A 22,619-nucleotide genomic window follows, 5' to 3' on the forward strand; every position below is an offset into this window, starting at 1 on the left:
TATAGTTGGTTAAAATAACACATCTCTGGTGTTTGAATCCAGACCTAAGACCAGCTGTGTAGCCTTGGGCAAACTCTCTGAGCTCATTAAAATCTTAGGATCTTGCCTGGTTTATGGTAAGTATTCAAAATATGATGTGCCCAGTGGTAGTTACTATTACGCAAGTCATAGCACATGCGGATACTAAGGAAAAACAGGGAAGACCACTCAGGCTTTCTATAGATGACTATTTGGTTCCGAAGTTAACCTCAAACCTTGCGAAACCGTGATCGATTAAGGAAAAGGGACTCAGGCGAGAGGGGCAGAATGGTGTGGTGTGTAAAAGCCACAGGCTTTATCATCTCCATGACCTGCAATTAAATTCTAGTTATATTTCTTGTTCGTTCCCAGTGGATTAAGCCAGTCCTTCTCCCTGGGGACCGGTCTCCTCGTTGGTAAATTGGGGATAACGATGCCTGAGGCTGGTTGGGGGTGTCGCGATGGTCAGAGACAGAGGTGAGGTGCCTGGGACCGCAGGGCCCCGGAGGCTATGGTTGGTTCAGGGCGAGATCCACCCCGGGGACCGTCACCGGGATCACTACCCCGGCGGGAGCTCGCGGCGGGGGCAGAGGCCGGGCTGGGCCGCCGAGGGCTCCGCCTTTTGTTGGCCATCGGAGCTGCCTCTCACACACCGGAGGAGGATTAAAGCCAGATGTGGAAGCGGGAGACCCCAGGCGCTCCGAGTGTGGGACCAGAGCACGGGATGCCGCTCCGCACCCCGCGGCGACAATAATGAAGGGGGGGCGTGCAGATCTCACGAGAGTTATATAGGCTGCGAGACCGCGCCCCTAAGTGACAGCCGCGTGGGCCACTGACGCGCGCGTCTCGGCCGCCGGGGGGCGCCCAGTGGACGGTGCGCAGCCCCGGCGGCCAATGGCTGGCGGGGTCGCGGGCGGGGCGGCGGCGCTCCGGCGGCGGGGGCGGGGCCTCGGCGGAAGGCGGGGCGCCGGGCGGCAGCGGCGGCGGCGGCGGCAGCAGCGGCGGCCACAGCAGCCTCGGCGGCGGCCGCGGATGGAGCGGCCAAGGTGAGGGGCTCACGGCGGCCGCGGGGTGCGGGGGCCTGGCGCCGGCGGCGCAGGGCGGCTGCGCGCAGAGGCGCGGGGCGGAAGGGCGGCGTCGGCGGCTGGGCTCTGAGGCGCGGGGTCGCGGAGATCCACCTGCTGGTAACGGAACCGCCGCGCCGCGGCCCGGCCGGGAGCTCGCGCGCCGGGGCTGCTGCGGGGCCGGCGGGGCGGGCTGGGCCGCGCGGGGCGCGGGGCCGGGCGCCCCGGCCGCTCTGTCAGCCCCGCGCCGCCGCCCCCGCGGTCCCTCGGCGCTGCGCGCTCTCGGGCGGCGGGCCGGGCTCCCGGGGCGTCCCCTTCACCGTCCGGCGCGGGAGGTGGGTCGACTTCGGGGTAAAGTGGAGGAAAGAGTGGTTTTGGGGGTGCGGAGAGGGAGCGAGAGTTGTCTGCGGACGGAGCGGGGCTTCCCGAGGACCCGCGCCCGGCGCTTCCGCGGGGCGGCGGAGCAGGTGGGGTGGGGGCGGCGGTCCCGGGCCCGAGGAGCGGCGGCTCCCGCCGGGGAGTGGAGGCGTGCAGCCGGGGCAGCGAATTTCCCTACAAAGTCATGTCCGGTGTCAGGGAGCAGCCTGGTCCCCGTCCCCCGGCCTGGCCTCAGCCCCCACCCCGGCCTCAGCCCCACTCAGGGTGGAGCTGCGGGGACCCGGCGGCCGCGCCAGGTGATGCCCGGTGCACCAGGTGTGCGCGACCGGCGCTCCCTCCCTCGGCGCCCGCGCTGCTTCCTCGCGCGGCGTGTGCTCCCCGGAGCCCGTGCCGCTGCCTACAGCCCGGGTTGCGAAATAGGAACGGGCACGGTGTCCGTGCTCAATGCTTTCCCTGTATTTTGCTGTTGTGCTTTTGCTGTTGGACGAATTCTGCTCTAATGACAACGCTGTTCGTTTGAACGTAGGACCTAAATTTAGAATCAAATAATATGCGTTGTGTGCTTTATGCTTCCTTTTCTGAAGGTTTTAAAAACTAGTTTTACTAACCAGGGTATGTATCGTGGCATTGGTTTCTTTAGCTCACACGTGTAAGTCTGAAAACGCATTGAATGATGAAAGTACATAAGCTGTATTGAAAAAATGCTAATCTTTTTATAAAAGTAAAATGCATGAATTTCAACGTCATTGCTGTGAGTTTACATCTTGGATTTCACGATTGTGCCTTTTTCTTCAAGCAGTCATGTTCAGCAGACGTATACTCAGCCATGGGACATTGAACATTTCAGAGAACACTTTAAAATAATTTATACAGGACTGCAGTCCTTGGAGATCTGTTAATAAAACACTTTTTTTTTTTCCAGCCTAAGATCTACAGTTGAAAGTTCCATTCATTTTGGTCAGGATGGAGAAAATGATTAGTAGTTTTAACCACCCCTTTTTTGTTGTTAAGGATTCATATGTGTAAAGGGATCATCTCAGAATAAAATTTTTGTGAATGTGGACATTTTAAAATATTAGGGTCACATTGTCTCTTATTTGAGGTAGTCGATCCTGGGGGTTTGGCCAGCTTATGAACTGCCTCCTCTGGTTAAGAGTTCGGACATCATGCCGAAACCGGTTTGGCTCAATGGATAGAGCGTCGGCTTGGGGACTGAAGGGTCCCGGGTTCCATTCCAGTCAAGGGCATGTATCTTGGTTGCGGGCACATCCCCAGTAGGGGGTGTGCAAGAGGCGCTGATCGATGACTCTCTCTCATCGATGTTTCTAACTCTCTCTCTCCCTCTCTGTTCAAAGTCAATAAAATATATTAAAAAAAAAAAAAAAAAAGAGTTCGGAGATAATTAGTTTTGCTTCACTTAACACTGTGCAGTTCAACTTCACTAGTTTGCAAACCCTAAGTAAAAATGTGCAACTACACCCTTCCTGAGTAAAATGCTCTGGTAGTTCTCTTCCAAAATCCCAGGTCTTAGTATTTATTAGAATTCATTATAAATATCATCTTTAAACCGAAGCTTAATAACTTACCAGAAACAATAAATTATATTCCTTATGTTTTTCAAGAATATATCTGTAGTCTATTTTGCTTTTAGAATTCATTCACTTTAAATTGTCCCTACCTACTTATACTGAATTTTATCATAGGAGCTTTATTTGTATTTACTAAAACTATTTTTAATTATCCTTTATTTTGTGATTTTTCTGCTTCTAAACTTCCCCATAATTATTAATTGAATGTTTACTCTAACCTATACATTTTTAGATCTTTTACCAGGACAGATCCTTTCTGCACTTAGGTAGAACTAAGTATATAGCAACAGAAAGTTATACACATTTTTATATAATGTCATACCAGGATTAAAGTTAGAAGTTATATAATTCACTTCTCTTTTTATCACCAGAACTCATTATTGAGTGCTTATTGATATAAAACAAGATATTAGGCATTTGATGGAATTTAGTTGAAAATATAGAATATCACCATGAAGATTTTTTAAATTCTGGACTGTAGACATGGGGTCATTTAATGTTAACTTGTCTTTCCATAGAAGGTGACAACTGAGTTTCCAAAACAGTGATAACTTGTGAGAATATCTTTGGAGTTCTCGTTTTCAGATAGTAAGAGTAAGCAAGGAAGTGGTTGTGGTGGTAGTGATAGTGGTGGGGGTGGGGTAGTTCTTTGCTTCTAGAATATTATACCACAGTTAGAGCTGCTGGCGAGGAGGGTTAGCAGGCATGCCTGAGGGTGTGGGCGGGCACAGGTTATGCACCCTATAGGGAAGGGGTTAGCCAAAGATTACAGGAAGAAGTTTCTTTAAAGTTTTGAGTTAAAACGTTGAGGTTTCTTATTAATTTTGCAGCTTATTTCATAATAGATCCATGTTTGTTATAGAATATAAAATATTTTTACTTTCACATTTAAACTGTTGGGTAAAAATTAACACCTTGGGGACATTCTTCTGTAACCTGAGACTTGGGAGGCTCCTGTCTAGGTGCAGGTGGCCGAGTCTGAGAGGCAGAGGGTCTGGTAGGTAAGAAAGCGTAGACTTTGGAGTCTTACAAATGAGGGCTGTCTTTGGGCTAATTTTCTTGATGTAAAATAGGGTTTATAATGCCTGCCTTATAGGATTTTGTGAAGATTTAAAACATATAATGGCCCAAGCATATAGGAAACACTCAGTGAGTTGTAGTCTCTATTATTATTACTAATACAATGCCCTAGTGACCTTTTTTCACTGGAAGAGATTGCTGTTGCTAGCAATGTTCCCTTTTACAAAGTAGCGAAGATGGTGGTTTCAGAATTGCCTATAAATGGCCACTTTAACCAACCATGTCCTTCTACTGAGGGAATGTCCCTTGGGCTTGGTAGGCCTTTTTGGAGATGCATTAACTCACCCACCAGAGTGTAATTTGATATATTGTGAAGTGCATCTTGTGGTTGGTCCCCTGGAGGCCACCAGGAATCAATGCACATCTGAGTGCCTGACAGGCCCCCAGGGAATGAGACCTGCTATGCAGAGTGGATTGAACCAGGGGCTGGCTGGAGTTTTTTTGTTTGTTTGTTTGTTTGGTCTTATTTTTAATACAGTTAATATTTATTGAGAACCTATTTTGCTAGGCAGTTATGCTCAAGTACTTTTAAGGACTTCATTTGATTCCTTTTTTTTTTTACAGTTTTATTAGATCACCTGGTTTTCCAGAGTTAAAGCAATGATAAGTAATGGGTTCTTTCTCAGTCATTCAATATCTTGGGTGGATGGCTGCCTTTTTTTTTTTTTTTTTTTTTTTAACCCCTAAACAGTCCCAATTTACATCCTGGAAGTAGATTAATCACAGAAAATACTACATTTGTTCTCTGATGATGATACATGACAATAATAATTGTAACCTTTTTATGATTTATGGTAACATGTGAAAGAGGAGCCGGGACATTTTGTGAATGAAGAGGTAAGGGACGTACCTTGCCATGTGAATAATGATGGAGCCAGAGCCAGGACCCAGGGATTGTGTACGTTGTAGTCTGTCACTTTCTTAATGTTTTTGAGAACAGCTGTTGTGCTGTAGGAAAACAGGGTAGTGAAGGTTATGTTACTCAGGAACCATTGTGTGATCATTAATGTTCTCAGCATGGAATCTGGTTTAGTGTATATTTAATGAGCCCCACAACTTCCCTTCTTAAATAAGTAATCATAACTTTCTTTTCTCGGACAAAACCAAACCAACAAGGAGGGAATAGTTTGATGCCCCCCCCCCCCCCCCCTCAGGAAGAGAAGCCTGTCATCCGCACTATATTAATGAGGGGTTTGGTGTGGGAATAATCTTCCTAGATACAGGTTAGCCCTGCCAACAGTCTATTTGTAATGTGGGACCAATAAATGAAGAAACCAATATTTTGCGATTCTGAACAAGTTTTTTCTTCCTGATTTCCTCTTGGGTAGGAAGAAGACCTGAGACATCAACCTATGAAGAACGTGAAGACAGTTCTGAATAGCGGATGTGACTGGTGTTGCTGTCAAACTTACTCTGCAGAGCGTCTGAAATGAGCCTCTCTCATTGATTGTTTTCATTGGCCCGGAGCCAGGAGTAGCAGTGGATTCATTTGACTTCGTAAATGTATGAACCAGTGTGATGGTGAAATGAGATGAGGCTCCGAAATGGAACTGTAGCCACCATTTTAGCATTTATCACTTCATTCCTTACTTTATCTTGGTATACTACATGGCAAAATGGGAAAGGTAAGGAAGTATTTTAGGCTTTGTGCTTTGTTTATGGTACATAAATACTTAGGTTTAATACCTCAACAGTCTGCATATTGCATGGTGTCTGACAGTTTCTTTCTGACATAAAAATGAAACAGTATTCTTGGACAGAAGAGACAGACTTTCTAATTTGAATGGGGTTTGTTTTGTTTTTGGTTTCTTGCACTTGGAAAAACAGATACTGATCAGTGGTTTATGTTATACATGACAGCCAAATTGTATAACAAATACTTTTGTTTTGGCACACTTTTTATTACTAAACATCATAAATGTTTAATAAGCATCCTTTTACTGGGTGTTTTATACAATAAAATGCCTAAGAGAACTCAATCAGCAACTCCATGAAATTTTCATGCTGATTGTACTAATTATTTTGTGCTGTATAGTTAATGATTTAAAGTGCACATGTTGACAGATTGCTCTTTAGACAAAAGTATGCAGTAGATGAGAAATTCTGATTAGAAAACAACATTTTTTTTTTAATTAATTGTGTTAGACTGTTGAAGTGTGTTTTAAAGGAAGGTTATCTGTTCAGTGATTGGAACTATATTCAGAGATAATTAAATTTTTTAATAGAAATTATTTGGAGTGAATTTCTACCCATACTTTTTTACCTTATAATAATCTAAAGAATGCCGATGGCAAGAAAGATGGAAGTGTTGAGTGCATATTTGGTTTGATAGAGTCCAGTGAGAGCAGTCATCATCACCTGGTTATTTGATAATGCTGTTGCTGGCATTATTTTATTGACTTTTACAAAGATAACTGAAACGATGGGTTCATGACTTATTTTTTTTCTGGTGTGTGTATATAGATATGCATATTTAGATACTTATACACCTCTGTGAGATATGTTTAAAACAAGCTAATATAAATGAAGAACATATGCTCTGTGCTTGAGCAAATGTGTTGTTTTTCTCTTCTGTGTATTGGGTTCTAATTTGGGGGGAACTCTTTGGGGACAAATGAATGAAAAACTTGAAGACCTTACTTTGTGAACTAATTTATGTATTTTTTATTTTATTTATTTAAATTCTTTATTGTTTAAGTATTATGTAAGTCTCCTTTTCCCTCCATTGACCTCTCCCCAGCCGTCCCACCCCCTGCACATGCCTCACCCCCCTACTGTCTGTGCCCATTGGTTATGCTCATATACATGAATACAAGTCCTTTGTCCAGTCTCTTACCAACACCCCCTCACCCACACCCTTACCTCCAGCCCTGCCTTTGCTCTTAGGTTGGACGGTCTGTTTGATGCTTCTATGACTCAGACTCTACTTTTGTTCATTAGTTTATGTTGTTCATTATATTCCACAAATGAATGAGGTCATGTGATATTTATCTTTCTCTGACTGGCTTATTTCGCTTAGCATAATGCTCTCCAGGTCCATCTACGTTGTTGCAAATGGTAAGAGTTCCATCTTTTTTTTTTCACAGCAGCATAGTATTCCATTGTGTAGATCACATGTGTCAAACACAAGGCCCGCGGGCCAAATCCGTCCCGCCAGGCCTTGCAATGTGGCCCACACCACGCTGTCATCACTGCACTCTGCTGCGTTTCCATCACAATGACAGTTTATGACTGTTCAGTAAACCATTCGGCCCGCGATTTAGGCTGGATTTTAGATTTTGGCCCCTTCTCTGATTGAGTTGACACCCCTAGTGTAGATGTACCACAGTTTTTTAACTCACTCATCTGCTGCTATGCACTTAGGCTATTTCTAAATCTTAGCTATTGTAAATTGTGATGCTGTGAACATAGGGGTGCATATATCTTTTATGATTTCTTGGAATATAGTCCTAGAAGTGGGATTACTGGCTCAAATGGGAGTTCCATTTTCAGTTCTCCGCAGTGGCTGCACCAGTCTGCATTCCCACCAGCAGTGCACAGGGGTTCCTTTTTCTCCACATCCTTGCCAGCACTTGTTATTTGTTGATGATAGCCATTCTGACAGGTATTTTGATTTGCATCTCTTAGATAATTAGCATGTTTTCATATGTCTCCTGGCCTTATGTATGTCCTCTTCTGTATATAGTTTGCTCATTTTTTGATTGGATTGTTTACCTTCCTTTTGTTAAATTGTATGAGTTTCCTGTAAATTTGGAGATTAGATCCTTATCTGAGGTAACATTGGTAAATATGTTCTCACATGCAGTGGGCTTTCTTGTTGTTTTGTTGATGGTTTCTTTTGCTGTGCAGAAACTTTATTTTGATGTTTTTTTGTTTATTTTTTGTTTATTTTCTCCTTAGTTTCCATTGTCCTAGGAGGTGTATGAGTAAAGATATTGCTACCACATACGTCTCATATTTTGCTGCATGTGGATTTCTCTATGGTTTTTATGGTTTCCTGTTTTACGTTTAAATCCTTTATCCATTTGGAGTTTATTTTTGTGTATGGTGTAAGTTGGTGGTCTAGTTTTGTTTTTTTGCATGTATTTGTCCAATTTTTCCAACACCATTGACTCCATTGTATGTTTATTGTCTCTTTTGTCAAATATTAATTGAGCATAATGGCTTGGGTCAATTTCTGGGTTCTTTGTTCTGTTCCATTGGTCCATATGTCTGTTCTTGTGCCAGTGTCAGGCAGTTTTGAGGACAGTGGCTTTGTAATATAGCTCAATATCTGGTATTGTGATCCTTCCAACTTTGTTCTTTCTCAGGATTACTGGGGCTGTTTGGGGTCTTTTTTTAATTCCGTATTAATTTTTGTAGAGTTTGTTCTAGGTCTTTGAAATATGCTGTTGGTATTCTAATGGGAATTGCATTGAACCTATAGATTGCTTTTTGGAGAATGGACATTTTAGGGATGTTGACTCTGTCAATATCATAAACATGGTATGATCTTCCATTTGGTTATGTCTTCCTCTATCTCTTTTTTCAACGTCCTGTAGTTTTCTGAGTACAGGTCTTTTACCTTCTCAGTTAAGTTTATTTCTAGGTATCTTAAAATAATTTTTTTGGTGCAATGGTAAATGGGAATATTTTTTAGTTTCTCTTTCTGTGAGTTCATTATTGGTGAATAAAAAAGCCATAGATTTCTGGGTGTTAATTTTGTATCCTGCTACATTGCCAAATTCATTTATTAAGTCTAGTAGTTTTTTGATGGAATCTTTAGGATTTTCTATGTACACTATCATGTCATCTGTAAATAATGACAGTTTTACTTCTACTTTTCCAATTTGGATGCCTTTTATTTCTTCTTCTTGTCTGATTGCTGTGGGTAGTACTTCCAGTACTATGTTGAACAGGAGTGGTGAAAGTGGGCATCTCTGTCTTGTTCCTGTTCTTATGGAAAATGGTTTTAGTTTTTGCCCATTGAGTATGATGTTGGTTATAGGTTTGTCATATAAGGTTTTTATTATGTTGAGGTATGATCTCTCTATTCCCACTTTGTTGAGAGTTTTTTATCAGGAAAGGATGTTGGATTTTGTCAAATGTTTTTTCTGCATCAATTGATAAGATCATATGATTTTTCCCCTCTTGATTTGTTTATGTGATGTATAATGTTTATTGATTTGTAGATATTGTACAGATATTGTACCATCCTTGCATCCCTGGAATACATCCCATTTGATCATGGTGTATGATCTTTCTAATGTAATTCTGGATCTTATTTGCTAGAATTTTGTTGAGGATTTTAGCATTTATGTTCATCAGGGGTATTGGCCGCAATTTTCTTTGTCTAGTTTTGGGATTAGGGTTATGCTGGGTTCCTAGAGTTTGGAAGTATGCCTTCCTCTTGAATTTTTTGGAATAGAGAAGAATAAGTGTTAGTTCTTCTTTAAATGTTTGGTAAAATTCCCGTGAAGCTGTCCTGTCCAGGGATTTTGTTTGTTGGAAGTTTTGTTTTTGTTTTTTATTACTGTTTCAATTTCATTAGTAGTTAATGGCCTATTCAGATTTTTTGATTCTTCCTGATTGAGTTTTGGAAACTTGTACTTTTCTAGGAATATGTCCATTTAATCTAGGTTGCCCAGTTTGTTTTTATAAACCTTTGTATGTCTGTTGGGTTGGTTGTTATTTCACCTCTTTCATTTCTGATTTTATTTGAGTCCTCTCTCTTTGTTTTTTAGTGAGCCTGGCTAGGGATTCATCAATGTTTTTTATCCTTTAAAAAACCAGCTCTTGGTTTCATTGATCTTTTGTATTGTGTGTTTGCTTTTTTTTTTTTTTTTTTTTGTCTCTATGTCATATATTTCCGCTCTGATCTTTATTATTTTCTTCCTTCTACTCACTTTGAGCTTTTTTTTGTTTGTTTGTTTCTTCTCTCTTTCTATTATAACTTAAGTTGTAAGGTTAGATAATTTATTACCATTTTTTCTCGTTATTTTTGAGGTAGGCCTGTAGAGCTATGAACTTCCTTCTCAGGACTGCTTTCACTGTGTCCCATAGATTTTGGATTATCATATTTTTATTGTCATTTGTTTCGAGAATGTTTTTTATTTCTTCTTTGATATCTTAGTAACACAATCATTGTTTAAGCACATGCTATTTAGCCTCCAAATGTTTGCTTTTTTTTTTTTATTGTAGTTGATTTCTAAGTGTATGCCATTGTGATCTAAGAAGATGCTTGATATGATTTCTATCTTCTTGAATTTGAAGGACTTTGCCTATGTCCTAATATGTGGCGGATTTACTTGAGAATAATGTATATTTCATAGCTTTGGGAGAAATGTTCTGAAGATGTCAAATAGTTCCATCTGATATGGTGAGTCACTTAGAATTGTTGTTTGCTGATTTATTGTTTGAAGGATTTATCCAGTGGTATCAATGGATTATTAAAGTCCCTCAGTTATATCATCTTGTTGAATTGTCTTTCTTTAGGATTATGATGTGGCTCTCCTTAGCTCTAGTTATGGCCTTCACTTTGAGGGCTGTTTTGTCAGATATAAATATTGCTACCCCTACTTTTTTGTCATTTCCATTTGCCTGAAAAATATTTTCCATTCCTTCACTGTCAGTCTGTGTGAGTCCTTTGATCTGAGATGGGTTTCCTGTAGACAACAAATATATGGGTCATGTTTTCTACACTGTGCCTTTTGATTGGAGTATTTAATCCATTTATGTTTACGGTTATTATTGATAGGTACTTGTTTGTCACCATTTTAATTTTTTATGCCAGTGTTTCTTCTTTGTTTTCTATTTCTTCTTTTTACAGCAGACCCTTTAGCATTTCTTGCATTGATGGTTTGGTGGTGATAAACTCCCTTAGTCTTTTTTTGTCTGTGAAGCTCCTGATTTCACCCTCCATTTTGATTGATAGTCTTGCTGGGTATAGTATTCTTGGATTCGGCCACTTCCTTTCCATGACTTTGTATATTTCATTCCATTCCCTTCTGACCTGATGTATTTCTGTTGAGAAATCAGTTGATAGTGTAATGGGAGATCTCTTGTGTAACTTTCGGTCTCTCTTTGGCAGCTTTTAAGATTCTTTGTTGATGGTGTTTGCCAACTGGTGTTGGTCTTTTTGGGTTCATCTTGTTTGGGATTTTGTGTGCTCCTTGGACTTGTATGGCTTTTTTCTTCCTAGCATCATGGAAGTTTTCTGTCATTATTTCTTCAAACATGTTTTCTATTCCTTGCTCAGTTTCCTCTCCTCTGGCACCCATATTATGCAGGTGTTATTTTGTTTCGTGTTGTCCAAAAGCTCCCTTAGACTCTGTTCCTGCTTTTTAAATTTTCTCTCCAGATGCTGCTGTTCTTTGGTGGTTTTTCTACCTTGTTTTCTAATTTGCTGATGCAGTCCTCATCTTCTTCTAGTCTGTTGAAACTTTCCATTGTCTTCTTTATTGCAGCTTTTGACAGTCTTCATTTTCTCTTGATTCTTAGACATGTTGTCTTTGTCTTCCATCCTTTTCAGCATCTTTATAACCATTGCTCTGAATTCTTTCTCTTACAAATTGCTTGTCTCCATTTTGTTTTATTTTATTTTCTGATAATTCCTCCTTTCTTTCAAATGGGGGTTGTTTCTTTGCCTCCCTATTTTTGTTGTTCCTTTGTGATTGTTTCTATGTATTAGATTAAACTGCTATGCCACCCAGATTTTTTGTCTTATGTAGTAAATGTTTTAAGGGACCCAGTGGTGCAATCTCTCTGATCTTCTGGGCTGGTAATCTAGGGATGCCCCCTATTTGGGATATTTAGTTTCTCTTGGTGTAGTTGGGTCTTGAGTGTTATTGTCCGTTTGTGGATGGAGTCTCCTCTCAGGGTGTCTGGTTATGTGGCTCACTCTCCACCACATATTCTATAAGACACGACACAAAGGGAACAAAACACAAATATATTAGGTCTAGTAATAATTAATGTCGTTTTCTAATACTTTTTTAAATCAAATTTATTTAAACAATACAACAAAATTTAATCAACAATATAGTTGCCGTTGTTTTCTACTACTTGTGCCCAACGCTCAGGAAGCATTTTAATCCCTCTGTTGTAAAATTCTTGTGATTTTGATGCAAAAAATTCGGTCAATGCATTTTTGAGGCATTCTTCATTATTAAATTTTTTTCCAAGAAGAAAGTTTTGCAAAGAATGAAACAAATGGTAATTGGAAGGGGCAATATCAGGAGAATATGCAGGTTGAGGGAGAACGTCCCATTCCAACTGGTGAAGTTTTTCAGCAGTGATTCTTGCAGTATGCGGTTGTGTGTTATTATGGTGAAGAATTACGTCCTTCCGATTAATCAGCGCGGGTTCTTTTTCTCTTAAAGCTTGGGCTAACCTTTCCAATTGGGCACTATACACTGCACTTGTAATGGTTTGGTTAGATGGTAAAAGTTCATAATGAAGAATTCCTTTAAAATTCCACCAAACACACAACATCACTTTTTTCGCATGCAAGTCAGGTTTTGGCGTGGGCTGCGGAGCCTCATTTTTGTCCAATCATTGAGGCCGCCTTTTCAAATTAACATTCAGCACCCATTTTTCATCTCCGGTAACAATTTGCTCTAAAAACGGCAAACGGTTTTGACGAGAGAGGAGAGAACTGCAAATTGTGACTCTTTGATTACGGTTGTTGTCGGTCAACTCATGAGGAACCCATTTTCCAAACTTTTGGACTTTGCCAAGTGCACGCAATTGATTGGAAATTATTTTTTGTTAACAATTTAAAGTTGTCGCAAGCTCTTGTTGGGTAATTTGAGGATTTTGCACCAAAAGAGCTTGAAGAGCTTCTTGATCAAAATTGGACACACGGCCTCGACCACTCTTGTCATCTAACGAAAAATTTCCCTCGCGAAATTTCTCAAACCAACGCTGGCATTTTCTGGCGCTAACTGCATCTTGACCAAGAGCACTACAGATGTTTTTTGCAGCCTCACTTGCTTTTCTTCCTAATTGGAACTCGTAAAGCATGCAGTGCCGAATATGCTCTTCATCCGCCATCTTCTTAGCCCTAGTTTTGCAACAAAAATCAAACCAAACACAAACTTTTTCAAGCAAAACTTGTTAATTGCACTTCACACGTTCTGTAGATACCACCTGTTTGAAGGTTATGACAATACAAGTCAACGCCAAGCAAGATTTTAAACGAATGTTTAAAAACGACATTACTTATTACTAGACCCGATACTCACAACACTGATAACCCCAATATAAGTGACCACTAAAGAAAAGAGAATTAGAGAGAAAAGAAAGAAAAAATAATATCAAGAAAATAAAAATCAATAAGAGAGAAAAGAAAGAAAAGAAAAAGGAAGAAAATAAACATATGGGGAGAAAAAAAATCACAGAATAAACAGATAAGCCAAAAAATGCAAACAACGAACACCCAGAAAAAAAGTGGGGAGGGGCAGAATCTGTAGAAGCAGAGTTTATATACAGAAAGTAAGGTAAGGAATTGAATGAGTATGGGAGAACCTCAGTTCAGTATAGAGGAGGTAGGAAGAGAATAAGTGGGTAAGAAGAAAATTTTTTTAAAAAAATATAATAAAATAAGATAAAATAAAATAAACATAAAAATACAAATTGAATGAAGAAAAAATAATGCCATAAAAAAATTAAGGAAAAATTTTTAAATAAAAGGTTAAAAAAAAAGTGAAGTATCGTTCCTTTTAGCCAAGTTTTAATGCCCCATGAAGGCTGGCTTAAGATCCCACTCTCTTGTCTGCCACTTGTCATTTTCCTGTTAGGTAGCCAGTAACATGTTGAAGTTCCAAGAAAACCACTGCTCTTCTGTTTGTGTCTTATCTCTGCAGCCTAGACTGCAAGCAGGTGGGACCAGTCTGCCCACTTAGCCTGATGCCTGCTTTCAATCTTAATCTCTCAAGTGCTGTTTCTGACAGGGCTTTAGGTGGGGGTGGTGCTGTACTGCTTTCTGGGATTGCACTGCCCCTCTTCAACCCAGTTCCTGAGGGCTCTTTGGTGCCATTCAGAGTTTTTGTGTCCTTTTTTACCACTCAGAGTGAGCTTGGGTGTGACTGTATTACCTTTCTGGAGGCGGCTGGGAGGGGCTGGTTTTCAGGAGAAAAATGGCTGGTTGGTCCGGCAGATCAGGACTGTCTCAGTACTGGCCGCCACTCTGGGCTCAACATCTCCTGGCTTGGCCTTACATCTAGAATCCCCCGTCACTAGCAGCCTTGTGGACATCCTTTCCACAGTCAGATGTTACGCATTTACCCAAGGGACACGGACTTGGTGCTGGGCAGCTTTCTTCTGACCCTCTTGGCTCAGAAACCTTGCAACTCTCTCCAGCCCAGATCCTCGATCCTGCCATTCTCCAGGCGTCCTCTGCCCTTCCTAGCTGCTAATTGTCTGCCGGCTGTGTCTACTTCACCAGTTTTGGGTGGCTGTTATTTGATCTAGATGCTCCTTCTGGGATAAGGCTCGGGGCACATCTGCCTATTTGGCCACCAATTTATTTCCCTGCATAATCTAATTTATGTATTAAATTTTTTTTTTTATTGTACTAAAGGAAGAATGTTTATGTAGGGAAAATGGTGGTTAATTCAGCTGTTGATTGTTTCTGATATAAACAAAACAGATGACTACTCTTTTAGGTCTAATTATGAAATAAAGAAATTAACCATAAGAAGGGCTTATAGATTTTTTTTTGAATCATAAAACTTACCTATTCAGAGAGTTACAGTAATGGAGAAACTTGACCCTTTTTATCACTGTGTTATTTAAAGGATTGAAAGTTTTTGAATCTCTGTTCCATTGGTTTTGTTTCTTATATAAAGCTATTATAGGCATTTTTTTTATTAAGCTATTTTTAGACTCAAAATTAATTTTAAAAACATAGGATATTTTCACCATGTGGTTTAGATACACACACACAAAGTCTCTGCTCCTTGATGTTCACTCCTTGAACAGCTCTGTAACGCTTCCACGCATATTCTTCTGCTCTGTTTGGCTGCTTAGTGTTTTGTTCAGACTCTTTCAGGTATCAGCAGGGACCTGTTATAGGTATATAAAATCTCCTGTGTTGTAATGCTATTGTTTATGTAACTACCCTAACTGCTGAGCATTGTATTCTTTCTAGATTGTTCTAGCAGTCAAACAACTTGGATTTTCCTGAGCAGACCTAATTTCAGATATTCCAGTATACCTATTAACCATGTGCTCTGATTTTTATATTTGAAAGTATTGTTTTCTTACTCATTGAGATTGCTGGACTAATAGTTTTTATTTTTCATTTATTTATTGATTTCTTTTATGTATCTATCCTATGCCTAGCACTGTAATATTTTATGTCATGGATACGAGAAGGAATAAGAAACTTCACACCTTTGAGAAGCTAAAGGGTTGGTAGGGAAAATGCCTGCAAAAAATATGTACCATCAGATTGAGAAAGAAGCAATAAACAATGCGATGCTTGTACAGTTACACACATGCCACATGTTGTATATTCTCTCTTTTAATCCTCATAATAACCCTGGGAAGCACTATTGTTACCTCCTTTCTGTAGGTGAAGAAAGCAATGGAGAGTGGCTGAGAAACTTGGTGTGGTCAGACATTAAGCGATAGAATGAAGTTTGAAGTTTAATCTCTGAAGATTCCAGAAATAATGTGTCTTGCTACTGGTCTATTGACCAAAATAGCAGGGACAGAGACTAGACTAATTTTTGAGACAGTCACAGAGGAGGAGTAAATGTGAAGGCGGTTCAGATAGAGGAGGGGCAGTGAGTATGTCAGGTAGACAGTGCCGCCATGGAGTTGGGAATGGGTGCAGAGTATTTGCTTCAGAATTGTGAGTGCTCATTGTGATTGGCAAATGGGATTCCTAGACTGTCTCAAATTTTAGCTGGTAATCACAGTTTCCAGGAGTATATCTAGGTTGTCATAGGTCTTCCTTTACCACAATATGAGAGCTGGTCCATGGGATTGGTATGAATTTGGGAGGATGTTAGGAGCCCAGCCAGGGAAGCTGGAGTTTTGACCAGAGTACCAGTTCCAGGGCATACAGGATTCCCATATAAAAACGAGCAGAATTCCAAGTATTTGGCATGGACAGGTTAAAAAAGTTGAAAGCAGGTATTGTGAAAATGGAACAGGAGTGATTTACATGTCTTACTTGCTGATGGGGTAGGACTCCTAATGACCTTCCTCCTTGGGTCAGGCACAATCCAAAAACTGGGCAAGACTGAGCAAGAAGTTGTAGATCCCTGTCCATGGGAACATACAACATTCATGTACATGTTTCTATATGGACATATGCTTTCATTTTTCTTGGGTATTTTTTACCCAAGAGTGGAAATGCTTGGCCATATTGTAACTTGCGCTTATTCATTTGAAGAGCTGCCAGACAATTTTCCAAAGCAGCTGGACCATTATGCCTTTCCTCCAGCAGGGTATGAGAGTTTTTATTTCTTTACATTTTTAACATTTATTATTTTTTATTTTTTTAAAGTATTACACATAATAGTACATATGTCTCTCTTTCCCCCCACTGACCTTCCCCCGGCCTCCTCTACCCCTTGTCGCATGCCCTCATCCCATCTCCTCAGTGTCTTGTGTCCATTGGTTGGGCTTATATGGGTGCATACAAGTCCTATGGTTGATCTCTTTCCCCCTCTACCCAACACTCCCCAGCCTTCCCGCTCTAATTTGACAGTCTCTTCGGTGCTTTTCTGCCTCTGTATCTATCTTTTGTTTCATCAGGTTATAATGTTCTTTATTTTCCATAAATGTGAGATCATGTGGTAATTTTCTTTCATTGCCTGGTTTATTTCATTAACATAATGCTCTCCAGGTCCATGCATGCTGCTGCAAATGATAAGAATTCCTTCTTTTTTTATGGCAGCATAATATTCCATTGTGTAGATGTACCATAGTTTTCTAATCCACTCATCTGCTAATGGGCATTTAGACTGTTTCCAAATCTTAGCTATGGTGAATTGTGCTGCTATACATATCCTTTCTGACTGGTGTTTCTAGTTTCTTGGGATGTAGTCCTGGCAGTGGGATTGCTGGGTCAAATGGGAGTTCCATTTTTAGTTTTTTGAGCAAACTCCATACTGTTCTCCACAGTGGCTGCACCAGTCTGTATTCCCATCAGCAGTGCACGAGGGTTCCTTTTTCTTGGATCCTCACCAGCACTTGTCATTTGTTGATTTGTTGATGATTGCCATTCTGACAGGTGTGAGATGGTACCGCATTGTCATTTTGATTTGCATCTCTCAGATAATTAGTGAATTTGAGCATGTTTTTATATGTCTCTTGGCCTTCCTTCTGTCTTCTTTCAAAAAGATTCTATTTAGGTCTGTTGCCCATTTTTTTATTAAATCATTTATCTTCCTTTTATTAAGTTGTACAAGTTCCCTGTAGATGTTGGAGATTAGCTAGAATTTTGTCGAGGATTTTGGCATCCGTGTTCATGTGGGATATTGGCCTGTAATTCTCTTTCATTGTGTTGTCTTTATCTGGTTTTGGTATTAGGGTGAACTTGCAAGTGTTCCTTCCTCTTTAATTTTTTGAAGTAGTCTGAGGAGGATAGGTTTCATTTCTTCCTTGAATATTTGGTAAAACTCCCCTGTGAAGCCGTCTGGCCCTGGGCTTTTGTTTGATGGAAGCTTTTTGATGACTGCTTCAATTTCTTCCATAGTTATTGACCTATTGATTGGTTAGATTCTTCCTGATTGAGTTTTGGAAGGTTGTATTTTTCTAGGAATCTGTCCATTTCCTCCAGGTTGTCCATTTTGTTGGAATAGAGCTGGTCATTGTATATTTTTTAACAATCCTTTGTTTTTTGGTGTTTTCTGTTGTAATTTCTCCTCTTTAATTTCTGATTTTGTTTATTTGGATCCTCTCTCTTTGCTTCTTGGTGATTCTTGCTAGAGGTCCATCAATCTTGTTTATCCTTTCAAAGAACCAGCTCTTGGTTCTGTTGATCTTTTGTATTTTTTTTTTCTCTGTCCTTTATCTCTTCTCTGCTCTTTATTATTTCATTCCTTCTGTTTCCACTGGGCTTTTCTTGTTGCTCTTTTTCTAACTCTGAGTTGTAGGGTTAGGTAATTTATTAGCATTGTTAATTGTTTTTTGTAGTAGGCTTGTAGAGCTATGAACTTCCCTCTCAAGACTGCTTTTGCTGTGTCCCATAGATTTTTTATTGTTGTGTTTTCATTGTTGTTTGTTGCCATGATGTTTTTTATTTCTTCTTTGATCTCTCTGGTAACCCAGTCATTGTTTAATAGCATCCTGTTTAGTCTCCAGGTGTTTGATTTCTTTGGATTGTAGTTGATTTCCAGTTTTATGCCACTGTGATCTAAGATACTTGGTATGATTTCTGTCCTCTTGAATTTGAAGAGACTGCTTGTGACCCAGTATATGGTCTATCTTTGAAAATGATCCATGTGCACTTGAGAATAATGTTTATTCTGTGGATTTGGGGTGAAATGTTCTGAAGATGTCAATTAATTCCATCTGGTCTAGTGAGTCATTTAGGATTGATGTTTCTTAGCTGATTTTTTTATTTAGAGGATTTGTCCAATGGTGATAGTGGGGTATAAAGGTCTCCTACTATGATTGTATTGCTGTCAATCTTTCCCTTGATATCCTCCAGGAGTTGTTTTTTTTTTTGTTTTGTTTTTTTTTTTAATGTATTTGGGTGCTCCTGTATTGGGTGCGTATATGTTTATCAGAGTTATTTCTTTTTGTTGGATTGCTCCATTTAGTATTATGAAGTAACCTTCCTTATCTCTTTTTATGTCCTTCACTTTGAGATCTAATTTTTCAGATATAAATATTGTTATCCCAGCTTTTTTTAATTTCCATTCTCCTGAAAAACCTTTTTCCATTCCTTCACCCTCAGGCTGTGTGCTCCTTCCTTCCTTCCTTCCTTCCTTCCTTCCTTCCTTCCTTCCTTCCTTCCTTCCTTCCTTCCTTCCTTCCTTCCTTTCTTTCTGGCTGTGTGCATCTTTTTTTCTTTCTTTCTTTTTTTTTATATATATATTTTATTGCTTTTTTTACAAAGAGGAAGGGAGAGAGATAGAGAGTTAGAAACATCGATGAGAGAGAATCCTGGATCAGCTGCCTCTTACACACCCCCTATTAGGGATGTGCCCGCAACCCAGGTACATGCCCTTGACCGGAATCGAACCCAGGACCTTTCAGTCCGCAGGCTGACGCTCTATCCACTGAGCCAAACCGGTCCCGGCATGGAGTTTTCAATATATAGTATCAGGGCATCTGAAAATAATGACAGTTTTATTTCCTTTTTTAAAAATTTTGGATTTTTTAAAATTTCTTTTTCTTGCTGTACTAATTGTTGTATTATGTTGAATAAAAGTGGCGAGAGTGGGCATCTTTGTCTTATTCCTGATCTTAGAGGAAAAGCTTTCAACTTTTTGCCATTGACTGTGATGTTAGCTGTGGGTTTGTCATAGATGGCCTTTATTATAATGAAGTATGTCTCTTATTGAGATTTTTTAAAATCATGAATGGATGTTGAATTTTGCCAGATGCTTTTTCTGCATCTATTGAGGATCAGATGAGTTTATATCCTTCCTTTTGTTTATGTGGTGTATCACGTTGATTGATTTGCAAATGTTGAATAATCTTCGTATCCCTGGAATAAATCCTACTTGATCATGGTATATGATCCTCATAATGTACAGTTAGTTGAATTAGGTTTGCTAATACTTTGTTGAGAGTTTTTGCATCTCTGTTTATCAGGGATATTGGCTTGTGATTTTCTTCTGTTTTGATATTATCTTTTTTCTAGTATTGGTATTAGCAAAATGCTGTCCTTGTAGAATGAGTTTTGAAGCATTCCCCTCTCTTCAGTTTTTTTTCTTTAAAGAATTTGAGGACAGGTATTAAATCTTCTTTAATTTTTGGTATTAATAGATTTCATCACTGAAGCCTTCTGGTCCTGGACTTTTGTTTGTTGGAAGGTTTCTATTTTATTGCTGATTCAATCTTTTTAATTCAATTGGTCTATTTCAGGCGTCCTCAAACTTTTTAAAGTGGGGGCCAGATCACGGTCCCTCAGAGAGCTGGAGGGCCGGACTATATGAACTACTAATTCCTACTGTAACACCTCGGCTGCGCTCACTGCCCAAAAAACCTGGCGGGCCAGATCAGACTCCTCTGCGGGCTGCATGTGGCCCGCGGGCCGTAGTTTGAAGACGCCTGATTTAGATTTTGTATTTTTTTCTTGGTTCAGTCTGGAAGATTGTATTTTTCTAGGAATTTATTTCTTTTCGGTTGTCCAATTCATTGCCATGTAATTGTTCATTGTAATATCTTATGATTGTTTGTTTTTCTGTAGTATTAGTTGTGACTTTTCTTTCATTTCTCATTTTATTTGAGCCCTCTCTTTTTTCTTGGCAAGTCTAGCTAAAGGTTTGTCAATTCTGTTTATCTTTTTAAAGAACTAGCTCTTAGTTTTATTGATCTTTTCTATTGTTTCTTTTTAAAAATGTTTTTCTTGATTTTAGAGAAATAGGAAGGAAGAGGAAGAGAGGAAATATCGATGTAAGAGAGAAACATCAAGCAGTTGCCTCCCGGACATGCCCAGACCTAAGATCAAAGTGTTAAACTTTCAGTGCACAGGTCGGTGCTCAAGCACTTGAGCCACACCAGCCAGAGCGAGAAGAATGTACCGTATTTTTCGGACCATAAGACGCACTTTTTCCCCCCCAGAAGTGTGGGGGGGAAAGTCCCTGCGTCCTATGGTCCAAATATAGCCTACACATATACTTTTAAAAAAAGTTTTTTTACTTGCCGGTCTCTGTGTGCTTGCCCGGCTCTAAAATGGTTCTAAATGCTGCTGTTTACTTTACAGGGTTGATTACATGTGTTTATGACTGTGATGTTGGGTTTTAATGCACATAAAATATTTTAGGACACTATTTGTTTCAGAATCTTTTTTTCTTAATTTCCCTTCTCTAAAAACTGGTGCGTCTTATGGTCCGGAGCGTCTTATGGTCCGAAAAATACGGTATGTTCTGTTGTTGTGGGTAGAGTGTTCTATAGATGAATGTCAGCTCCAGCTCGTTTATAGTACTTTTCAAGTCTTCTCTGTGTTAACTTTATGTGAAGTTGTTCCATCCATTATTGAAAGTGGTATATCGAGCTCTCTAGCTATCTGTACTAATAAACGGGTAATATGCAAACTGGTGGGGATGCCCTCACACAACGACCAAACAGCAGGCTGCGTGGGGTGACCAGGCCGGCAGGGAGGCCAGTGAGGGGCGATCAAAGGACCGAGCAGCAGGCTCGTGGGATGACCAGTTCAGCAAGGGGGGCCAGTGAGGGGCAACTAGGCTGGCACGAGGGGCAGTTATAGGCAATCAAGACTGGCAGGCAGGTGAGTGGTTAGGAGCCAGCAGTCCTTGATTGTGAGAGGGACCTAAACTGGCAGTTGGACATCACCCTAGGGGTCCCAGATTGGGGAGGGTGCAGGCTGGGCTGAAGGACCCCTCACCCATGCACAAATCTTGTGCACCAGGCCTCTAGTCCTATATAATAAAAAGGGAATATGCAAATTGACCATTACACCATCACAAAATGGCGGTGCCCACAGAGGAGGCGGGGTCTCTGTAACACAAGATGGCTGCACCCACTGCAGAGTCTGAGTTCCTGTAATGAGCCTTAAGGAGCAATCAGCAGGGACCTGAGGCTCTGCTGGGCTGGGGCAGAGGACCTGAGCCTGCGGCTCCCACCCAGTGAGGCTCAATTGGGTACCTCAAGGCATGTGCCCCCTGCCCAAGTGCATGAATTTCATGCACCGGGTCATTAGTATTTAATGAAGGAATTTGGCAATGTAATAGGATATAAAATTAACAGCCAGGAATAGATGGCATTTTTATACACCAGTAATGAATGCTCAGAAACTAAATAAACAATCCTACTTGCCATAGCAACAACAAAATTAAGATACCTAATAATAAACTTTACCAAGGAGGTAAAAGAATTATACTTGGAAAACTACCGGATGATGATAAAATTAGACAGAGGAAGATATAAACAAGAGGAAGAATATACTGTGTTCATGGATTGGTAGAATTAACATCATTTAAATGTCCATATTATTCTAAGCAATTTATAGATTCAGTGCAACACCTATTAAATTAACAATAGTATATTTCACAGATCTAGAACAAATACTCCAAATTTTTATATGGATACCAAAAAGATCCCTAATAGCTTTAGCAATGTTGAAAAAGAAGAACAAAGTTGCAGGGATCACAATATCAAATATGACCTTATACTACAAAGTCACTATAGTCAAAACAGCCTGATACTGGCACAAGAGCTGACATATATTTCAATGGGACAGAACAGAGACCTCAGAAATCACCCAAACCATTATGCTCAATCAATACTTGATAAAGGAGGCAAAAGTATACAATGGCCTCAAGACAGTATCTTCAGTAAATTGTGTAGGGAAATTTGG

At 40.2% G+C, this 22,619-nt stretch overlaps 1 protein-coding gene across 3 annotated transcripts in view; it reads left to right on the forward strand.

The window, feature by feature from the left end:
• The first annotated feature begins 980 nt into the window (after positions 1-980).
• The window catches only part of MGAT4A (alpha-1,3-mannosyl-glycoprotein 4-beta-N-acetylglucosaminyltransferase A), a 70,594-nt gene continuing 48,955 nt past the window's right edge, over positions 981-22,619 (forward strand). For all 3 annotated transcript variants that reach the window (XM_036454083.2, XM_036454084.2, XM_036454085.2), the window contains exons 1-2: positions 981-1,064; positions 5,458-5,754. In XM_036454083.2, coding sequence (XP_036309976.1) covers positions 5,661-5,754 — 94 coding nt within the window. In that variant the 5' untranslated portion in view covers positions 981-1,064; positions 5,458-5,660. The remainder of the gene's footprint in view (positions 1,065-5,457; positions 5,755-22,619) is intronic.

The sequence above is a fragment of the Pipistrellus kuhlii genome, unplaced genomic scaffold (genome assembly GCF_014108245.1).
Source record: "Pipistrellus kuhlii isolate mPipKuh1 unplaced genomic scaffold, mPipKuh1.p scaffold_m20_p_27, whole genome shotgun sequence".
In the NCBI taxonomy this organism is placed as follows: domain Eukaryota; kingdom Metazoa; phylum Chordata; class Mammalia; order Chiroptera; family Vespertilionidae; genus Pipistrellus; species Pipistrellus kuhlii.